Genomic DNA, 24,001 nt, shown 5'->3' with positions numbered 1-24,001 from the left:
GCCTAAGGGGCCTTAGGTGCTAGACTGGAGAGGCTTAAATCTTCCTTCCATAACATCAGGGGTAGCATAAAACAGATGGTACTGATTCAGCATTCTGTTTGCAGCTATGTGTTCTTCCTCATTATGCAATGAAAAAAACATTAGTTGGGGAGTAAACCAGGCTGCTGGTTCACTATTGCCTGTTTTGTGTTATCTGCAGTGTTAAATTTCACTCCCACAAACCAGTGAGTCTATCAAAGGACAGCTGCTGTGAGGTGACAGTCATCTGTGTCCTGAAGGACTCATATTTCAATCTGGGACTCCCATGGCGGGTGGCCAAATGGGTGCTACATCCTCCCAATTGCCATGGAGATCATTGAGTATACTTGTGTATTTAAAGTTCCCGTTCAATATCAAGTAAGTGCAATTTCCTGCACATTCCCTTGATTTTAACATCGTAGCCAATTACTCCACTCATAGTGCCAATGAAGAAGGATATGAAGAAACAGAAGGCTTATTTTCGATTCCAGACACCATCACCAACAGGAAGCTCTTTGGAAGTAATTCATAAACATAGGCTGCAGTTAAATAAACAGAAACGGTGTGACTTAAAATTACATTTATAGTAGAATTCCTATTAATTGTAGTGAAGTCATTGTATGTGGTGACATTGTTCCAAGAGAAGTGTGAATGTTACCTTAATATTCCAGTATACAATTGTGTAAACACGAGGAAGTCTGCAGATGCTGGAATTTCAAGCAACACACATAAAAATTGCTGGTGAACACAGCAGGTCAGGCAGCATCTATAAGAAGAGGTACAGTCGATGTTTCAGGCCGAGACCCTTCACCAGAACGAACTGAATGAAGAGATAGTAAGAGATTTGAAAGTGGGAGGGGGAGGGGGAGATCCGAAATGATAGAAGAAGACAGGAGGAGGAGGGATGGAGCTAAGAGCTGGAAAGTTGATTGACAAAAGGGATATGAGAGGTACCTGGGATCCTCAGAAGGTTCAAATTGAGAGGCTCGAAAACGAATCCTAAAGCCAACTGGAGTAAGTTGGCGGCGGAGACATGTTCGAAGAAGGGATATATGGCTGTAATAGCGAGTACGAGTCAAAATGTGGTCAAAAAGTTGAAGGGCTGACGAAATTATAGATGGGCAGCATGGGAGATGGTTTCACTAAACTCCCGTCCAAGAGGAGATTTAAACTTCTTCGGTGTAGGCACCACCGGAAGAGGCTTCACAGTAGTGAATTTAAAATCGCAAACATGAGGAAATCTGCAGATGCTGGAATTTCAAGCAACACACATAAAAATTGCTGGTGAACGCAGCAGGCCAGGCAGCATCTATAGGAAGAGGTACAATCGATGTTTTGGGCCGAGATCCTTCATCAGGACTAACTGAAAGAAGAGATAGTAAGAGATTTGAAAGGTGATGCCTACATTGAAGAAGTTTAAATCTTTTCTTTGATGGGAGTTTAGTGAAACCATCTCTCACCCATCTATAATTTCTTTGGCCCTTCAACTTTTCGACCACATTTTGACTCAGACTCGCTATTACAGCCAGATATCCTTCTTGGAACGTGTCTCCACCACCAACTTACTTCAGTTGGCTTTAGGATTCATTTTCGAGCCTCTCAATTTGGACCTTCTGAGGGTCCCAGGTACCTCTCACATCCCTTTTGCCAATCAACTTTCCAGCTCTTAGCTCCATCACTCCCCACGCCCATCTTCTCATATCATTTTGGATCTCCCCCCGCTCCCACTTTCAAATCGCTTACTATCTCTTCTTTCAGTTAGTCCTGATGAAGGGTCTCAGCTGGAAACATTGACTGTACCTCTTCCTATAGATGCTGCCTGGCCTGCTGCGTTCACCAGCAATTTTTATGTATACAATTGTGTAAAGTAGGGGTTGCCAACCCGTTGGTCGCGATTGACCGGTCGATCTTTCAGACTTTCCCAGTAGATCCCGAAGAAAAATCAAAAATAAATACACAAATACTGTTGTAATGTGAGCATTATAAAAGTAAGTAATACTAATTAGGATAATGGTAATATAGCAATATTTTCGCTAAAAAGCTGTTTGTAAAGAGAGATTGTTTCCGGGTTGCGGAGTTTAGTTCCGTTCTTTCTGCCCAGTGCGCATGTGTGTAGTTCGCCTGCCATGCACTGCATTCTCAGCGTAGCCTGTGCTGCATCAAGGTGACCAATCAGATTAGGGATAAGAGTCCTGACTGTCGCAAACATCAATATACAGCAGGGGTCTCCAACCTCCGGGACATGAAGCAGGCAATGGTGCAGCGGTAGTCGGAATGCACACAGCACATTTTAAAGAAAAAAAGCCGAAATAAACAAGCTAATTAATTAGGTGCTGCCTGGCATGTAAATGTCGGCTCCGATCAGAGGCGACGCAATCGGCAATCGCTCGTGGTATAGAAACATAGAAACATAGAAAATAGCTGCAGGAGTAGGCCATTCGGCCCTTCGAGCCTGCACCACCATTTATTATGATCATGGCTGATCATCCAACTCAGAACCCTGCCCCAGCCTTCCCTCCATACCCCCTGACCCCCGTAGCCACAAGGGCCATATCTAACTCCCTCTTAAATATAGCCAATGAACTGGCCTCAACTGTTTCCTGTGGCAGAGAATTCCACAGATTCACCAGTCTCTGTGTGAAGAAGTTTTTCCTAATCTCGGTCCTAAAAGGCTTCTCCTCTATCCTCAAACTGTGGCCCCTCGTTCTGGACTTCCCCAACATCGGGAACAATCTTCCTGCATCTAGCCTGTCCAATCCCTTTAGGATCTTATACGTTTCAATCAGATCCCCCCTCACTCTTCTAAATTCCAACGAGTACAAGCCCAGTTCATCCAGTCTTTCTTCATATGAAAGTCCTGCCATCCCAGGAATCAATCTGGTGAACATTCTTTGTACTCCCTCTATGGCAAGGATGTCTTTCCTCAGATTAGGGGACCAAAACTGCACACAATACTCCAGGTGTGGTCTCACCAAGGCCTCGTACAACTGCAGTAGTACCTCCCTGCTCCTGTACTCGAATCCTCTTGCTATAAATGCCAGCATACCATTCGCCTTTTTCAATGCCTGCTGTACCTGCATGCCCACTTTCAATGACTGGTGTATAATGACACCCAGGTCTCGTTGCACCTCCCCTTTTCCTAATCGGCCACGATTCAGATAATAATCTGTTTTCCTATTTTTGCCACCAAAGTGGATAACTTCACATTTATCCACATTAAATTGCATCTGCCATGAATTTGCCCACTCACCCAACCTATCCAAGTCACCCTGCATCCTCTTAGCATCGTCCTCACAGCTAACACTGCCACCCAGCTTCGTGTCATCCGCAAACTTGGAGATGCTGCATTTAATTCCCTCATCCAAGTCATTAATATATATTGTAAACATCTGGGGTCCCAGCACTGAGCCTTGTGGTACCCCACTAGTCACCGCCTGCCATTCTGAAAAGGTCCCGTTTATTCCCACTCTTTGCTTCCTATCTGCTAACCAATTCTCCACCCACACCAATACCTTACCCCCAATACCGTGTGCTTTAAGTTTGCACACTAATCTCCTGTGTGGGACCTTGTCAAAAGCCTTTTGAAAATCCAAATATACCACATCCACTGGTTCTCCCCTATCCACTCTACTAGTTACATCCTCAAAAAATTCTATGAGATTCGTCAGACATGATTTTCCTTTCACAAATCCATGCTGACTTTGTCCGATGATTTCACCGCTTTCCAAATGTGCTGTTATCACATCCTTGATAACTGACTCCAGCAGTTTCCTCACCACCGACGTTAGGCTAACCGGTCTATAATTCCCCGGTTTCTCTCTCCCTCCTTTTTTAAAAAGTGGAGTTACATTAGCCACCCTCCAATCCTCAGGAACTAGTCCAGAATCTAACGAGTTTTGAAAAATTATCACTAATGCATCCACTATTTCTTGGGCTACTTCCTTAAGCACTCTAGGATGCAGACCATCTGGCCCTAGGGATTTATCTGCCTTCAATCCCTTCAATTTACCTAACACCACTTCCCTATTAACATGTATTCTGCTCAGTTCCTCCACCTCACTGGACCCTCTGTCCCCTACTATTTCTGGAAGATTATTTATGTCCTCCTTAGTGAAGACAGAACCAAAGTAATTATTCAATTGGTCTGCCATGTCCTTGCTCCCCATAATCAATTCACCTGTTTCTGTTTGCAGGGGACCTACATTTGTCTTTACCAGTCTTTTCCTTTTTACATATCTATAAAAGCTTTTACAGTCCGTTTTTATGTTTCCTGCCAGTTTTCTCTCATAATCTTTTTCCCCCTTCCTAATTAAGCCCTTTGTCCTCCTCTGCTGAACTCTGAATTTCTCCCAGTCCTCAGGTGAGCCACTTTCTCTGGCTAATTTGTATGCTTCTTCTTTGGAATTGATACTATCCCTAATTTCTCTTGTCAGCCACGGGTGCACTACCTTCCTTGATTTATTCTTTTGCCAAACTGGGATGAACAATTGTTGTAGTTCATCCATGCAACCTTTAAATGCTTGCCATTGCATATCCACCGTCAATCCTTTAAGTGTCATTTGCCAGTCTATCTTAGCTAATTCACGTCTCATACCTTCAAAGTTACCCCTCTTTAAGTTCAGAACCTTTGTTTCTGAATTAACTATGTCACTCTCCATCTTAATGAAGAATTCCACCATATCATGGTCACTCTTACCCAAAGGGCCTCTCACGACAAGATTGCTAATTAACCCTTCCTCATTGCTCAAAACCCAGTCCAGAATAGCCTGCTCTCTAGTTGGTTCCTCGACATGTTGATCCTGATAGCATTGCGGAGGCTTCACGAAAGAAGACAAAAATGTACAAGTTCCATCCAGAATTGGAAGAGGAATTTCTATTTACACAAGCACTGACTAAAAGAGGGAATCTGGAGCGGCACTGCAACACCAACCACCAGGAATTTAAAGACTCCTACCCCCCAAAGAATGCAATTCGTGCCTGGAAAGTTGAGCTGAAATCGGGGTTGAAGGCCCAGCAATCGTTTTTCACAAAACATGCTGCTCAAAATAAGGCTGCTATTGAAGCATCATTTCGTGTAAGTCACCTTTTGGCTGAACACGAGAAGCCTTTTACAGATGTCGATTTATTCAGTGAAGCAATGGTCATTACCGCAGAGACTGTTTTTAATGACTTTAAAAACAAAAATGGCATCACAACCGCAATACGTAATATACTGCTTGGCCCTGCAACAGTGACAAGGAGGGTAGAGTCACCGTCAGAGGACGATAATATTTTTCACTACAGTTCGATGAATTCCTGGATGTAATGCAAACAGCTCAGCTTGTTGTATTTGTCAGAATGGCTTTCCAGGATTTTACAACAAAGGAGGACTTCCTCACTCTTTTGCAATTAAAGGAAAGAACGAGAGGTGAGGATATTTACAATGAGTTAAAAAAATATGTCCGTGAAAATGACATCCCCATTCATAAACTGGTGGCAATTACTACTGATGGGGCCAAGCAATGCGCGGTGTGCGCATTGGTCTTATACCATTAAAAGTCAGTGCCTACTTCAGGTCAACTTATCTATGTGAAATTGCATTTTCACAGATGAAAATTATTAAATCTAAGTACAGGAGCTGATTTACTGACAGACACCTCACTAGGGTTGCCAACTTTCTCACTCCCAAATAGTGGACAAAAGTAGCTGTCAAATCCTGGGATACTGTATTTGTGTTTACCCCGAGAAAGACTACCACGACCATGAAGCCTTGCACAGGCACCTGTGTGCGCATGTGCATACGTGCCGATTTCTTCTCTTTACCCCACCAATCGGTTTTGGCTTAATTTTCATCATTTCTACTTTATATAGGCTGTGTATTTATCATATCATTCCTGCTCTTACTATATATTAGTGTTATTTTAGGTTTTATGTGTTATTTGGTAGGTTTTTTTTGGGGTCTGGGAACGCTCAAAATTTTTTTCCATATAAATTAATGGCAATTGCTTCTTCAGCGTAAAGCATTTCGGCACGAAAGGTTTCATAGGAACATTCTACCTTAGCGGAGGGAGTACAGGACAATTGGCAACCCTACACCTCACAGGCTGTCTCAGACTGACTGTCTGTAGTTATGAGCCAAATTTCAGGGAACTAACAGTAAGTATTCAGCCCCAGTCATCACACTGAGTGCAACAGTCAATTTTTATTCATTTATTTTTCGTGTTGAAATAAAATTAAATAATGAAACTTAGAATTAAAGGTGTTAAAGTATTGTAATATTCTAAAGAAAGACAGCTATGGCCTGTTTGATATGCTAGTTACAGTGTTTTCTTGTTTGAATTAATTTGAAAGTTTGACAGAAGTATTTTGTGTAATTCAAATACAATTCGCCCAAATAAAAGGCCTCAAATTGGAAGTACAATCTGAGCTATTTTTTCTCTAAACGATTTAGTAGGTAGATTTTGCTTTTCACTGAGGTCGAGGTAGGGGATCTTGGGCTTGAAAAGGTTGGTGACCACTAGTGTAAAGTGTCTGCATATGGTGGAGAGGAGGGGGTACGGTCATGTTATGCAAACAGTTGGTAGTAAAGATGAAGTCCCCTGTGTGAAAGCTTCCTGTAGCCAATGATGATGTGTCCTACAAATCCAATTAAAGCTTTACTTCAGAATGTCTTTCTGCCTTTTACTTTTATTTATTTTTCTTCCTCATTAATTTCTGCCCGGCTATGTAAGAGTCAGATCTAGTTAAAATTGACCTATTGCATTCCCTGTAGGGTATTAGTGAGCAACCATTATTTTTTTTCTGACAAAATAACTAGTTGTGTTTTTTTCTATAAACTACAGATTATTCATTGAATCACACACCATTGTGGGATTTCATCTTGGGTTTCTACATTGTTATTCTAAGCTTCTGGTTTACTAGGCAAGTAATTTAAGCTTTGATTCACCAAGCTTTCTTCCTTTGGGCTTCTGTGCTGAGGACTCATTGTAAAATTTATTATAGCACACACAACACACACAAAATGCTGGAGGAACTCTGCAGGCCAGGCAGCATCTATGGAAAAGAGTAAACAGTTGACTTTTCTGGCCAAGAGGACTGGAGAATAAAGATGAGAAGTCAGAGCAATGTTAAGGGGAGGGGAGGATGAAATACAACATGGTGGATGATAGGTGAATGAGAGAGGGGAAGGGGTGAGGTAAAAAGCTGTGAAGTGGGTTGGTGATATGTGGTTGTGGTAGGGGTGTGATGCAGTCCTGATGAAGGGTCTCAGTCCGAAACGTCGGCTGTTTACTCTTTTCTGTAGGTGCTGACCTGCTGAGTTCCTCTAGCATTTTGTATGGGTTGCTTGGATTTCCAACATCTGCAAATTTTCTCCTGCTTGTGATCGGACTACTACACTGCAAAGTCTTTTCCAGGAATGATTATCCTGAAGAAGTTTAAACCTTCCCTTCAGGAGTTCAGCGAAAACCTCTCTCACTGCTCCCCCTCTGATCTTTGCTGCCCTCCTACTCTTCAACCATGTGCTCACCCAGACCCACCACCACAGCCACATATCACCAATCAACTTCTCAGCTTTTTACTTCACCCCTCCCCCTTTCCCGGTTTCACCAATCACCTACTACATTGTATTTCTTCCTCCCCTTCCCCCACCTTCTTACTCTGACTTCTCATCTTTTTCCTCCAGTCCTGCTGAAGGGTCTTGGCCTGAAATGTCGACTGTACTCTTTCCCATAGGTGCTGCCTGGCCTGCTGAGCTCCTCCAGCATTTTGGATATGTTGCTTGGATTTCCAGCATCTGCAGATTTTCTCTTTTTGTGATAGCACACAATCACAATTTGGGATCTTATTAGAACTGTGTTACAGAGCACCCAGCACTGATTCAGGAGCCTTCACTGGCATATATCATGAAATTTGTTGTCTTTGCAGCAGCATTGCAGTGCAATACGTAATAATAAAAACCGTGAATTACAGTAAGTATGTATTAAATAGTCAGTTAGTAGTGCAAAAATAAAAATAAAGTAGTGAGTTGGTTCATGGCTTGAATGTCCATTCAGAAATCAGATGGCAGAGGGGAAGAAGCTATTCTTAAGTGTGTGCCTTCAGGTTGCTGAATCTCCTCCCTGATGGTAGCAATGAGAGCAGGGCATGTCCGGGTAATGGGGGTTCTTAATGTTGGATGCCATCTCTTTGAGACATCACTCCCTGGAGATGTCCTGGAATCTACGGAGGTTTGTGCCGATGGAATTGACCAAACTTACAACTCTCTGCACCTTATTTCGATCCTGTGCAGTAGCTCCCACATGCCAGACCGTGCTGCAGTCAGTTAGAATGTTCTTCACGGTACACCTATAGAAATATGCAAGCGTCTTTGGTGACATATGGAATCTCTTCAAATTCCTAACAGTTGCTGTTGTGTTTTCTTTGTAGCTTCATTGATATGTTGGGCCCAGGTTAGATCCTCAGAGATCTTGACACCCAGGAACTTGAAATTGCTCACTCTCTCCACTTCTGATCCCTCTATGAGGACTGGTGTGTGTTCCCTGTTCTTACTCTTTCTGAAGTCCACAGTCAGTTTTTTGGTCTTACTGATGTTGAGCGCAAGTTTGTTGCTGCATCACCACTCGACCAGCTGATACATCATTGCCCTCCTGTATGCCCTCTCATCACCGTCTGAAATTCTGCCATCAATAGTTGTGTCGTCAGCAAATTTGCAGATGGCATTTTTTCCATTGTAGTACTGCTGGTTAAAAAATGAGCTGCATGCAGACAATGGAGTGAACCAAGGTAGTATTTACTAATCGAACACATTAGTGTAGGGAGTCACATGTAGGCTTGACCTTAAATGGTAGTTTTTTTTTGGAGGAAGAGAACATAGGACAGTACAGCAAAGGAACTAGCTGTTTGGCCTACAATATTGTGCCAAACTAAGTTAGTAATTAAATGCCCATCTAAACTAATCTTTTCTGCCTACACAATGCCCATATCCTTCCATTTCCTGCACCCTCACATGCCTGTCTTATATGCCCCTGCTGTATTTGCATCCATCGCCACTCCAGATAGTGCAACCCAGCACCACAACACTAAAAATAGAACTTCTTGCTCCATACATCTTCTTTGAACTTACCTCCACTCACCTTAATTGCATGCCTTCTGATAATGAGACATTTCAACTCTGGGGGAAAAAGATACTGTCTGAAAAAGGGTCTAGTACTTTCCCGGCGTATATGACAAATAAACTCTTCTCGGGTTTCCAGCCGGGTACAAATATTGATTATAACCTACGTTTTGATGAGAAACTGTGCCATCTTTTTCAGGGATGATGCCTAGGCATATCTAGTCCAGTGGTATGTATACTAAATACCACTGGACTTGATATGCCCAGGCACCATCCCTGCTGAAGATGGCGGAGTTTGTCATCGAAACATCGATTACCTGTACCTGTACCCGGCTGGAACATCGATACCTGTACCTGACTGGAAGCTGAGAAGAGTTTATTCAAGATACTGTCTGTTCTCTCTATCTATGCCTCTCAATCTAATAGGCCTCTGTCAGATCTCCGATCAGCCTCTGCTGCACTACAGAAAACAACTCAAGCATGTCCAACTCTTTATGCTCTCTAAACCAGGCAGCATTCTGGTAAACCTCTCTTCTGCGTCCTTTCCCAAGCCTCAACATTCTTCTATACCGAGGTGACAAAAATTGAATGCACTACTCCAGGGGCAGCCTCACTAGTTTTATAAAGCTGCAACATAACTTACTGATTCTTGAACTTGATTCCTTAACTAAAGGAATAGCTGCAACTAATCTGTATTCCACAGCATCATTTATTAATCTTCTATGCTATCAACATTATTCTTTGGTATCATCTGCAAATTTACTAATCCACTAATCTTCATTTTCACCCAGATTATTTTTGTATATGGTCATAGGACTTACTCTAGTTAGGGATCTGTACTATCAACTGCTGCCCTTTTCTATGGACAAGCCAATTCTGAATCCAAGCAGCCGATTTACCATGGATCTATGCATCTTAATCTTCTGGATGAGGGACCCTGTCAAGCTTCTATCCTCATCAATCACCTTCACCTCTTTGACAAACTCAGTCATTAGTAAGACACAAAGCCATACTGACTGTCTCTGATTATATTTTCCAACTGCTCGTAAATCCTATCCTCAAGAACTCTTTCCAGTAACTTCCTTAGCACTGACCTGAAACTCACTGGTTTATAGTTTGCAGGGTTTTCTCATTTCTTGAATAATGGAACTACATTAGCTGCTTGCCAATATCCCAGGACCTTACCTGTGGCCAGAGAACACTATATTAGTCAAGACCCGAAAAATCTCATCTCATGCCTCTAATTAACCTAGAGTATATCTCATCACGTCCTAGGTACTTATCAATCTGATGTGTTTTAAGAAACCTCATACTATGTCTTTTATCTCAAATGTCTGAAGAAATTAGTGCTGTCCACACTGATTTCCTAATCCTCCACGTCCTTCGCTTTGGTAAATACTGATGCACAGTACTCATTTAGGACCTCACCAATGTCCTCTATCTCAAAGCACATATTCCCTCTTTTATCCTTGAGTGGTCGTACCTGCTCCCTATTTATACTTTTGCTTTTGATGCACAGAATGCCTTGGGATTCTCTTTAATCCTCCTTGCCAGGATACTGTCCATGGACCCCCCTGGCTTTCCTTTATACCCCCAAATTATTTTCTGGCTTCTTTATAATCCGGAAGGACTCTGTTTGACGTTCACCTCCTAAACTTTAAATATGTTTCCTTTCTTTTCTGGAGTAAATTCATTACCTCTCTCAACATCCAAGCTTCCTTTACCTTGCCATCCTTGTCTTTCCTCTTTAGTGGAACATACCCGTCCTGTACTTAGCAATTGGTCTTTAAACATCCTCAACATGATAAATGTGGACTTGGCCCATTAACAACTGTTCCCAATTAACTGACCCTAGTTCCTGTCTAATACTCTCATAATTTGCCCTGCTCCAGTTTAATAGTCTCCCACAAGGTGATACTTACGCTTATCTATAGCTGTCTTAAAATTTGTGTGATGATCAAAGTTTCCCTAACTATTTTCTCACTGTAAGGTCAGTCACCAAGCCTGGTTCATTACCCAAAGATTCAAGATTCAAAGTAATCAAAGTATGAGTGCATCATGCAACACTGAGATTAGTCATCTTCACAGACTGCCCCAAAACAAAGAAAAACCATGGAAACCATTCAAACAAAAACATCACCCTCCCACGCGGAAAACAAACAAGTCACGCAAATTTCAAAACAGAGTGAAAAACACAGAATATAAAACACAAAATACAAAGATTCCAGGCTTATTCGGTTCAGTCCAATCTGGCGTAGTCTCGTTTGTTATCTGCAGACTGCTCTGATCAAAATTGCACAAAATAGCAACAAAATAAAAGGAACAACCAGTAAGAAGAAACACATCTTAACGTGAACTACGAGGTCTAGTCCACAAGCCTCATCGATTAAGCCTTGCCTAAGACCCAGGACTCTGGCACCATCCTCCGACTGCATTGAGGGAAAAAGAGAGACCATTCGAATGCAGGGACCTTCCTCTGGAAGCAGTGAGCGAGAGGGTGAGAGACTGTCACATGCAGGCACTTTCCTCCGAAGCAGCGAGTGAGAGGATGGTAGATGGCACTGAACACCTCCTCACCTTGGCGATTTAATCGGTGATATATGCCTCACCCTCAGGCTTCTTGGCCTCAAGGCCACTGCACACTTCACTTGAAACCCTGTCAAACTCCCTCGCAGACAGCAAAGTGCTGGATTGCTCAATTGGCCCGAAAGCAGACCAGCAAAATGTAGATCACAGGCTCCAACTGTTTCAACAAATGAGGCCAACCCAAACATAGGACATAGGCACGAAGATGGAGTTAGGATGCAGACGCGGGCATGAGCGTTGAATGGCAAACAGGAGGGAAGTGCAGGAAAGCAGGAGGCAGGCAGGATTTACCTTGACACAGAGTGTAGAAAGGAAAGCGGCAGACAGAACTTTTCTTAGCACGGCGAGACGGAGTTACCCAGGTAAACCTCGGTGCTGAAGTAAAACTTAGAATACTTATCTTGACACGGAGAGACAGAGTTTCACAGGTGAACCTCGGAACTGGAGTAGAACTTAGAAAAATTATCTCGACATGGAGATACTGAGTTTCACAGGTAAATCTCGGTACTGAAGCAAAACTTAGAACACACAATCCTAAGCGGCCGGGAAACGTTAATTACCACACTGGCAAAACCAACGATCTGGCAACTAGTGGGTGCAAAGCCAGAGTTCTTGTGCTGCAGGTCTTGATGAAAGCCAGGTGTGCCACCATCAAAGGAAATTAGGAGGAAATGGGGAATTAACGGTTGGGACCGTGGCACCAAGAGTAGCAGAAAGAAAAAGAAGATGCAAAAGAAGTGGAAGTATTTTCATGAACTGCCTAGAGGATGTCACCCTTAGTTGTGTTGTTTGCTGGTGTCATCTTCTTCCAGACAGATGCACACACGTGTGGGAGGAGACGGCCAACATCACATCCATTATGGCCCCTCCTTTTGTTGGATCTCTACATGTTGGTTTAAGCAAGTCTCCTGACTGACCCCAACAACTCTACTCCATCAAAACCTCCTGCTGAAAGAGATTTCAGACTAACATTAGGGTGCATTTCTTTACACAGCGAGCTGTGGACACATGGAACAAACTACTTAGTTGTGTAGTTGAGAGTAGTACCTCAGAGACTTTCAAATCTAATTTTTATAGTTATTTCAACGTATTAGTGAATAGGAATTCGGCAAGCTTTATTGGGCTGAATGGCCTGTTCTTATTAAAATCTTTCTAATGTTCTAAGGAAGTCCCTGTCTACCTGTATATGAGAGAAGTTGAAATCACCAACGACAACAATCCTGTTGTATTAACATCTTTCCCTTTTTGCCTGCATATCTGTCCCTTAATGACCATGTGGCTTCTTGGGGGTGGGGGAAATCCACATTATAATATCAGCAGAGCGTTTCACCTTATTTGAGTTATTTCCATATTGACAGTGGATGAGCCTTCCATTATGTCCCCTCTGAGAGGAGCTGTGATATTTGTCTCTGATTAATAGCACAGCCCCCACTTCTTTATTCGCTTTGTTGTCCTCTTCCCCCATTCTATTTATGTCATCAGTGCCAATGTACCCCATGACCTCTGGCTGCTCGTCCTCCCCCTTGAGAATATTTAGCAGCCACTCAGAGACTTCCTCTACCCTGGCATCCAGGAGGCAATATACCATCCTGATATGTTTCATAGCCACAGAAACTCCTGTCTGTCCCGTAAGTATCAGATCTCCTATCATTATTGATCTACCTGACTTTACCCTTCCCTGCTGCTGAGTCTCAGTCAGCTACAGTGCCATTGCCTTAGATGCTGGTGCTGTGCCTGATAGGTCATCACCCGTGCAGTATCCAAAGGGGTACTGCGGGGAATGGCCACAGGAGATCCCTCCTAGTCACCTTACCTCACCTGGTGGTCACACATCTATCTGCAACCTATCCTTTGAGCATGATCCCCCTCCATAAAAGTCTCATTTATGAAGCCCTTATCCTCCCAAATCATCATTCATACACTCAACTCCAGCTTTAGTCCCTTGACCCAGTCTGTTGGGAGCTACAGTGGGGTGCAGTCATCAGGAAAACCACGAGTTCTACATCTTGCAGAAGCAGTCCTTTGCCCTAACTACCACCTTCATAGAGAACAAATAGACACTTACCTCTGAATTCTCACTGAAGCCTTTCTTACCCTGCCCCTTCACATTAAAGCCTCTTAAATCAAGGCCTCAGTTCCCACACTGACTCTGGCCTGCTCCAAAATGGCTACCCTGTATGACCATAACTTCTTTCTATTCGCACCTGTTAATTTGTCAATGAACTATTAACTAACAATTTGCCAATGTGCCTCTTTTAGGGTCCTGTGTAAAGAAAATTTACCAGCAATTCCCAAGACCTATCTCTTTTAAAATCTCATGCCTCTCTCTCCAAGTCCCAGCTTGTGTTAAGGAAAGCTCATCAGAAGATCCCGAGACTTCCCTCTTTTAAAGTCTCATACCTCTCCTTCCAAGCCTTGGCTCCTTAGGTATATTCTGCTAATACTCTATATTTGAGTATCAGTGAAAAAGTGTATAGCTCATTCCTGATTGTCCTTGAGCCACCATCTTAAACCTCTGCAGTCCTTCTGGTGAAGGTTCTGACAGGTAGGAACGTTCAGGGTTTGGGCCAGGTGATAGTGGAGGACTTGCGATAAACTTCCAATTCAGAATGGCTACCCTTGTCCTTGATGGTAGAGGACATCGCATTGGAATGTTCTGTCTGAAAATAACCGTGGTTTATTTTATAAATGATATATACTGAAGCATCTGTGGGCTGCTGTGTGCTGATGCATGTTTAAGGTGTTTGATGATGTGCCAATTAAGTGGGCAGCTTTATCCAGATGATATTGAGTGTCATGAAAGTTGTTGGCATTGCATGTATCCAGGCAAGTGGATTGTTCTTTATCATGCACCTGACGGGTTTTATTTTAGGAGTTCCATACAGTAGTTTAACAGTTGCCACTTCTGGTATATGTATTTTATATCCAGATTTATTTAAATACTTGAATTTGATTTCCCAAGCTACTAATCTGGGATTGAAGTTCTTTCTCTAGATCAGTGATCCAAGTGCTGGTGCAAACACTGGCCTAGTGACTAGGTTGCATACCTTTTCCTCTTAACTGAAAAAGGAAAATATACAAGATGGTGTCCATGCAATCCATGGCTCATGAATATTTCAGAAATTTTGTGCATTTGAGGTGGCCCTTCAAATTGACATCCATGGTACAAAGAGAATAAAATGCTGGCAGAGCTGGCTTTCTGCTCCACCATAGAGTCTTAGAGTTATACAGCAGAGAAACAGGCCCTCCATCCAACTGATCTGTGCTGACCAGGATGCCACATATAAGCTAGTCCTATTTGCTGGCATTTGGCCCATAAGCTACTAAACTTTTCCAATCCACGTATGGTCTTTAAAAAGTTGTTCTGAATTTGCTTCAACCTTTTCTTCTGGCAGGTGATTTCACATAGATATCACCTTTTTTAAAAAAGTGATTTCATATGGATATCACCCTTTAAAAAAAGTGACTCCTCAGGTTCTCTTAAATCTTTCCCCTCGCAACTTAAACTAATGCCTTCTATTATTTAATTTCTTAACTCATAGAAAAGACTGAGTTCATTCACTCTTATCTCTATCCCCTTAATAATTTTCTATACCTATATACAAACACCTTTTTCTCCTACACGCTAAGGAATAAAGTTCTAGCCTCTCCCTATAAATCAATCCCTCAAGTCCTGGCAGCATCCTTGTAATTTATCTCTCTGCACTGGACCATTGAGCTCAAGAGCAAAGCTCAGACATCCAGAGGTAACTGATTCCAACCCATGTGGAATGGCTGGTGAAACAACAGTAACCCCAATGATTTGAATTGAATTGCAGGCTTTAATTAACAAGTAAAGTGCAGATAAATACTTTTCTTCATTTTACTTTATCTTTGTTTATAATTAATTTTTAATAGTTTGCACTATTTTAAGAGAATTTATTATTTTAGAAAATATATAAGAACATTTTTTAACTACTTCTAAACTACTTTGATTGGAGACATCCAGAAACAGTACAAAGTAAATTTATTATCAAAGTGTATATATGTCACCATATAAAACCTTGAAATTTATTTTCTTACAGGCAATCACAGTAAATACAAAGAAACACAGTAGAATCAATGAAAATCCGTGAACAATAATATGGACAAACAGCCACTATGTAAATACAAAAATTAAAAAAGATAATAATAAAGAAATAAATAATAAATATGGAGAATATGAGGTGAGGACTCATAGAAAGTGAGTCCACAGGTTGTGGGAACAGTTCAGTGTTGGGGTGAGTGAAGTTATGCCCTCTGGTTCAAGAACCTGATGACTGGGGGGTAATAACTGTTCCTGACCCTGGTGTGTTGGTCCTGAAACTTCTGCATCTCCTTTCTGACGGCTCCAGCGAGAGCAGAGCATAGCCTGGATGTCGGTGGTCCTTGATGAAGGCTGCTGCTTTCCTGCGATAAATGTGCTTCAGGTGGGGAGTTCTTTACCCGTGAAGGACTGAGCTGTAACCATTACTTTCCATAGGCTTTTCTGTTCAAGAGCATTCATGTTTCTGTACCAGGCTGTGATGGAGAATGTGTCAAATGCCTATGGCAGCAGTGAGCATTTGAAATGTCATCACTATGCTTGAGGGGCAGAACCAGAGACTCTGACATATGAGGGCAGTTGCCATTTCCCTGGATAGCATTTGGCCTTGAGTTTAATTGGAATTGTATGATTGGGAAGAAGTACAAGCATAGTGGTGTACAGGACAGAGCATAATATGTTAAACTGAGGCACCACGTGCACGTTTGGTTGGACGTGAGTGATCTTTGAAATTCCTCTAATATCTTGAGCAATATTTCTTTCTGAAGTCAATAGAAGTTTGGGCTGTTGTTTTGTAGAACATTCCTGTGCATAAATTGACACATGCTTTTGCCAAAAATATACGTTGATTATGAACACGAGACAGCCTAGAATTGACTGACTTGTGTTCGGATGTTGTAAGGCTAAACGTGCTTGGGTGCTAGTATTAGTACTATTGATAACCATGAAGAGGAGTCACCAGTCCAGAGCAATGGAATTATCATTGGTTTATAAATTTCATTTCTTGCTAATCTAGATAGATTTTGCTATTTAATGTATTTAGAAAGACATGAGGAAAATTGCTTAACAAGGCAGGTCTGAAGTTGGAACCATTTCAGGATTTAAAGGCATGGCTGGGATCTGTAGTGCCAGTTAACTAGTATTGCAAGGTGGCCTCCAAAGGCTTCGAAGCCTACGAGTAAGCTATCAAGAACTGGCATGTAAATTTCAAGTGTGTTTGTTCATTTTGCTTAAAATTTGAACCAATAATGTCCTCTTAGGTTTTCATGCCCTTTAATTCATGATAGCTTCAATTTATGAGAGTGAAACTCCACAGTAAAAAAGCAGCCAGATTGTAAGATGCTAAGCCACTAACCCAGCTAACATGGTTGATTATCTTCACTTCCAGAAGACCACACACGAAGAAGAAAGCCTTGGTGGTTAAACGATCTCTCAGCTGTTTCAACCTCGTTGCCAAATAACAGAACTACAAATAGTCCTCATCGACAAAAGAGATCAGTAAGCCTTGAGCGCTTTGTGGAAACTCTGGTAGTGGCAGACAAAATGATGGTGGGATACCATGGCCGTAAGGACATCGAACATTATATCTTGTCTGTAATGAATATTGTAAGTTTTATCCCTTTGTACTTTACAACTGTGTTTTGGTTTTGCACAAATTATGCCTACAATTCATCTACTCTTTTAGCAGGGGCATTGGTCTCTTAAAATGAATGGGCAAATGTCTCTATTAAAGCAGAACAGTGGAATTTCAAATGCCTAGCACTTGCATTTTAGTACGGCACATTATAATTCTTAAAATCTTTTCCTAAAATGACTAAAGGGCAAGGTAAAATGGGAGCATTATTCATTTGGCTGTGGATATGCTAGCAGTTCTGAGATAAATGAAAGCTGCAGATGATCAGTGGTAGTTGGACTAGGGAGTACAGTAACTCAGGTGTCAGAAGACTGCTGGCTTAACACAAAAGGGATGTTCATTGTCAGGTAAGTTGCACAGTTTTTAAATGATATGTGATTTCAAGTCTCAGAGCAGGGGAGATCTAAATATGCAATGTGTTATCAAGGTGAAGACTTCTGGCCACCCCCATGGAAAGTAATGTTGAAGATAATTATTTTGATGGTCCTAGGTCCTCCCTTCAATGTCTTCACTGGACAGATCTGTGCACCAGTTGCCAGGTACAGCTGCAGTAAAAATTGCAAGTTCCAGCACGTTGTGCTTTTAAATCAAAACTAATGTAAAGGTGGGAGATTGGTGGGTAACTCCCTGGGCATATTAACTGCCTACTTATAGCATTCTCCAGTTTGATTCGAGTTTACTTTTTAAATCTTTTTATTAATTTTCAAAATTATAAATTCAATAACAAAGTTGATACAAAGAGATTGGAATAATCTTAATAAGCATATACAAAAAAGGATTTTAAGTAACATAGGTATAATAGACTTCCAAACTCATAATGAAATTAGTCATATAAAAAAAGAAATAAAAAGAAAAAAATATATATAAACAAAGAAAAAGCCCCAAAAGAAAAAGAAAGAAAAAGATAAATTAGCTCGTTTTTATTCCCATATAAACCCTACTTGTGATAGATATCACTCTGAGGTGGCCTCTTTAACTCTTATGTTTTGGTCCTGTCCTCTTTTGGAAAAATATTGGAAAGATATCTTTGATATTATTTCAACAGTTCTATGTTTTAATTTAAAACCCCATCCTATTACGGCAATCTTTGGATTGCCAATGGTGGAACATAGATGTTTGTCTTCTTCAGCCTGTCGGATGATAGCATTTGTTACTTTAATGGCGAGAAGATCTATTTTGTTGAACTGGAAGGAAACCAATCCTCCTACTACATTCCAATGGTTTTCTCAAACTATATTAAGTTTAAATTTAGAAAAAATTAGAAGTGATATTTTTGATCCTTCGGCTAAAATTGAAGAAACTTGGAAACCTTTTATGCAACATTTTCATATGATGTAATTTGACCATTCCAAATCTTTTTTTTAACTTGAATTATATGAATAGAGGAGCGGAGTTGACGACATTACTGAACGTGTCTGATTCAAGATATTGGTCTAGTTCTGTTTTGTTCGAGTTTAAATTAATCATTTTTATCAATTCCAATAATCTGCTGTTATTAGAGAGAGATAGATGGGGCTACTGTATGTGAGTGCAGGACAATAAGAATGAACTTAAAGCAATTTATGATAATTTGGGACACTCTTGTATTATTTTCAGTTGGTTGAGTTGCTAGATAGAATCAATTATCTAAGTGGTAGCAGCAGAGAGTTTCACTTTAAAACAAGTCTTATGATTGGGTCTACATTGTCCTATAGTCTTCTTAGAGTTCCATTGTCCTGTCTTCAACAATGGATTACTTATGCACATCAGGAAGTACGATTTTTCACCAATGAATGTCTTCCATAGTCAAAGAAAATCATAGAGTCAAAGAACAGTACAGCACTGAAACAGGCTCCTCAGCCTATCTAATCTGTGCCGAAGTATTAATCTGCCTAGTCCCATTGACCTATACCTGCAACATAGCCCTCCGTACCCCTCACATCCATATACCTATGCAAGTTTCTCTTAAGTGTCGAAATGGAACCTGTATTCACCACTTACACTGTCAGTACGTTCCACACTTTCACCATCATTTGAGTGAAGAGGTTCCTTCTCAAGTTCTCCTTAAATATTTCACTTTTAACCCTAGTTCTAGTGTCATCCAACCTCAATGGAAAAAGCCTTCTTGCATTTACCCTGTCTATACCCCTCATGATTTTGTATACCTCTATCAGATCTTCCCTCATTCTCCTATGCTCTAGGGAATAAGTATCCAGGTAGGTTAATTAGGTAACCTAAATAGCCTGCAAGAGTTTGTGAAAAGTGTTCCAGAGTATAGTTCTCATTCTTTCATGAATTTCTTGTGTTAATTTTTAAAATCCCTAATCCTGGACGGAACCTCACCCTATGCAGTGTTGGGAAATTGCAAGAATGCTTTCCAAGACTTTTGTCCATTAAACTGCAAGGATAGATGATTATGAGCATATAGCACTGTCTGTCTAAGGTGTGCTCACAGGGACTTGCACATAGTCTTAGAGGGTCAGGTTAATCATAATGATCTTCTCTTTGCTGAATGTATTTTCATTTTACATTGTCCTGTTCATTAACATTCACTTTGTGTCAAAATTTTAAAAAGTTGGCCAAGAAGTTGTAATCAAGAGGTTATAATAGCCAGAAAGGAACAACATCTGCACATTGGAAGAAGAGTTCAGGTAGTTCTAAGAATTCAAAGAGGCAAGTGTGTGGTCAAACAGAATGGAGTGGTTTATCTTGGATTAAAAGTAGAATTAATGTGAATTGCAGCAGTCAAAGTAAACTTTGGAGGCTATTGTAAACATAAGAAAAATAGAAGACCACGCAAAACTTAGAACATTACCATGCTGCAGTGAAGCATATGCAGGATATTTCCCAGTTTTTGTTAAAGAACTGACGTTACCATCAGTGACTAAGGAAATACGAAAACAAGTGTTGGGACAAAGAACTGCAAATGATTATGCAAGAATATTCTTGGAAATGCTTTTTGTTAGCTCACTGCAGTATAATACTTATGTTCAAACTGGCACATGATGTATTAAATTGTAGAACAGGAGTTGTCATTAATCATGTAATAACTGACAGTCAGGAAAAGCCAAACGTGTTTTAGGCATGTTGATGAATTGTGAGAGAATGAGGCATTAAAATTCTTTGGAATTAAAGCATTTTATCAATGGGTAGACTTTTTATCTATGTCACAAACCATTGACTTTTTTTTAGGAAGTCATGTTCCAAAGTTGATAACTGATAACAGAGAATGTGAAGATGGACCATTCTTTTAATGTCAATATGATCATGAAGTAAATATGAAGGTTTGAAAGAAAATCTGATAAAAAAGTAATATTAAGATCACAATTTGAGAATTCAAGCATAGGTTTTAAAGCATGATATTTGCATTGAAAATAGAAAATGTTCACGTTTGGAGACAGCATACCTAATAACAAATTAGTTGAGAAAAAATACTATATTTACAGATGAAAGATTAGCTTTATTTATCACATGTATGTCAAAACATACAGTGAAATTACAAGAGAAAATCTGCTGGAAATCCAAGTAACACAATCAAAATGTTGGAGGAACTCAACAGGCCAGGCTGAGTAAACAGTGGACGTTTCGGGTCGAGATCCTTCATCAGTCCTGAAGAATCTTGGTCCAAAATGTTGATTGTTTACTCCTTTCCATTGATGCTGCCTGGCCTGCTGAATTCCTCTAACATTTTGTGTGTGATACAGTGAAGTGCATCATTTGTGTTAAATCGGTGAGGATTGTGCTAGGCAGCGTGCAAGTGTCACCAGGCTTTTGGTGCCAACAGAGCAAGCCCATAACTTACTATCCCTAATCATACATCTTGGACTGTGGGTAGAAATTGGGGCACCTAGTGGAAATCCACTTGGTTATGGGGAGTATGTATAACCTCCTTACAGATGGCTCTGAAATAGCATTCTGCTAACCACTATGCCACTGTTCCCAAATTAGGAAACAAAACTTTTGGAATGATATCCTGAATCAGATAAATGTCCTGTTGAGGACATGGAGCCATGATCAACTATCTGAGTTGATGCTGGGGACAGATTTTATCAAATGGGAATACAGAATGGTCATATGTGAGTGTTGGGAACTTCACACTGAAGGTTTTAGATGAGGTTTGGGCTGAACAAATGCAGTAGGATCACAAGTATCAAGAAGTTAGTCAGAAGTTCTGTTTACTGGTCTGGGTTGGCTAAAACTCTGGAAGAACTAGTAGAGAAGTGTAGATTGCAGCTTTAAGCCAACAACAACATCAGCCAGCAACAAACATCGACGATCCCTCTGGTTCTACAGATACTATTTGACCCATTGAGTTCCTGCAGCAGTTTGTTATTTTGCTCTGTACTAAAACTTCCACAGTTTCTTGTGTGTCTAATTGTACCTATGCTTTTGAAAATGGCCAACAAGACCATTCCAAAGTGTACACTATTGTGAAACGGGGATTGGTTACATCTTAGTATTCAAAGACAAATACTTGCGATCTATTCAGTTGAAACAAATTGGATTCTTTAATCCAACAATTGAATTGAATTGACTTTATTACTTACATCCTTCATATACATGAGGAGTAAAAATCTTTACATTATGCCTCCGTCTAAATGAGCAATGTGCAAATTATAGTAATTTATGATAAATAGTATGTAGAGTAAGATATACAACAGTACGGCCAATCAGTATAGTGTCATCAGCAAAGTGGTGAAATCTACTAGCAGCAGCAGCCGAGTTCATGGCACCATGGGTGGCTCTGTGGCACAGGAGGGAAGGAAAAGGAGTGGGAGAGCTATAGTGATGGGGGATTTGATTGTAAGGGGAATAGATAGGCGTTTCTACGGCTGCAAACGAGACTCCAGGAGGGTATGTGGCCTCCCCGGTGCAAGGGTCAAGGATTTCTCTGAGCGGCTGCAGAAAATTCTGGAGTGGGAGGTTGAACAGCCAGTGGTCGTGGTGCACATAGGTACCAACGATATAGGTAAAAAACGGGATGAGGTACTACAAGGTGAATTTAGGGAGTTAGGAGATAAACTAAAAAGTAGGACTACAAAGGTAATAACCTCTGGATTACTACCAGTGCCACATGCTAGTCAACACGTGGGAGCTCAACATTCAGGGATATTCAATATTCAGGAGGGATAGACATGAAAGAAAAGGAGGTGGGGTGGCATTGCTGGTCAGAGAGGAGATTAACGCAATAGAAAGGAAAGACTTTAGTTGGAAGGATGTGGAATTGATATGGGTAGAGCTGCATAACACTAAGGGTCAGAAAATGCTGGTGGGAGTTGTGTACAGGCCACCTAACAATAGTAGTGAGGTTGGGGATGGCATTAAGCAGGAAATTGAAAATGCGTGCAATAAAGGAACAGCAGTTATAATGGGCGACTTCAATCTACGTGTAGATTGGGTGAACCAAATTGGTGAGGGTGCTGAGGAAGAGGATTTCTTGGAATGTATGCGAGATAGTTTTCTGAACCAGCATGTCAAGGAACCAACTAGAGAGCAGGCCATTCTGGACTGGGTATTGAGCAATGAGGAAGGGTTAGTTAGCAATCTTGTCGTGCAAGGCCCTTTGGGTAAGGGTGACCATAATATGGTGGAATTATAGTTAATTCAGTAACAAAGGTTCTGAACTTAAAGGAGGGTAACTTTGAAGGTATGAGATGTGAATTAGCTAAGATAGACTGGCAAATGATATCTAAAAGGTTGACAGTGGATATGCAATGGCAAGCGTTGAAGGATCGCATGGATGAACTGCAACAATTGTTCATCCCAGTTTGGCAAAAGAATAAACCAGGGAAGGTAGTGCACCTGTGGCTGACAAGGGAAATTAGGGATAGTATCAATTCCAAAGAAGAAACATACAGATTAGCCAGAAAAAGTGGCACACCTGAGGACTGGGAGAAATTCAGAGTCCAGCAGAGGAGGACAAAGGGCTTAATTAGGAAAGGGAAGAAAGATTATGAGAGAAAGCTGGCAGGGAACATAAAAACTGACTGTAAAAGCTTTTATAGATATGTGAAAAGGAAAAGATTGGTTAAGACAAATGTAGGTTCCTTAAAGTCAGAAACAGGTGAATTGATCATGGGGAACAAAGACATGGCAGACCAATTGAATAACTACTTCGGTTCTGTCTTCACTAAGGAGGACAAAAATAATCTTCCAGAAATAGTAGGGGACTGAGGGTCTAGTGAGATGGAGGAACTGAGGAAAATACATGTTAGTAGGGAAGTGGTGTTAGGTAAATTGAAGGGATTGAAGGAAGATAAATCCCCTGGGCCAGATGGTCTGCATCCCGGAGTGCTTAAGGAAGTAGTCCAAGAAATAGTGGATGCATTAGTGATAATTTTTCAAAACTCTTTAGATTCTGGATTAGTTCCTGAGGATTGGACGGTGGCTTTTTAAAAAAGGAGGGAGAGAGAAACTGGGGAATTATAGACCGGTTAGCCTAACGTCGGTGGTGGGGAAACTGCTAGAGTCAGTTATCAAAGATGTGATAACAGCACATTTGGAAAGCGGTGAAATCATCGGACGAAGTCAGCATGGAATTGTGAAAGGAAAATCATGTCTGACGATTCTCATAGAATTTTTTGAGGATGTAACTAGTAGTGTGGATAGGGGAGAACCAGTGGATGTG

The 24,001-nt window shown here is 41.0% G+C and overlaps 1 protein-coding gene across 2 annotated transcripts in view; it reads left to right on the top strand.

Moving 5' to 3' along the window:
- adamts6 (ADAM metallopeptidase with thrombospondin type 1 motif, 6) overlaps positions 1 to 24,001 on the top strand; it is a 291,316-nt gene that overhangs the window by 24,759 nt on the left and 242,556 nt on the right. The window contains exon 4 of one of the 2 annotated variants that reach the window (XM_072252609.1): positions 17,152 to 17,366. In XM_072252609.1, the coding sequence (XP_072108710.1) occupies positions 17,152 to 17,366 (215 nt within the window). Of the gene's footprint in view, positions 1 to 17,148; positions 17,367 to 24,001 lie in introns of both variants that reach the window. The other variant, XM_072252608.1, reaches the window with a different exon arrangement.

The sequence above is a fragment of the Mobula birostris genome, chromosome 3 (assembly GCF_030028105.1).
Source record: "Mobula birostris isolate sMobBir1 chromosome 3, sMobBir1.hap1, whole genome shotgun sequence".
Taxonomy (NCBI): domain Eukaryota; kingdom Metazoa; phylum Chordata; class Chondrichthyes; order Myliobatiformes; family Myliobatidae; genus Mobula; species Mobula birostris.
Note: the sequence above shows the minus strand (reverse complement) of the source record. Positions and strands in the feature narration are given on the sequence as shown.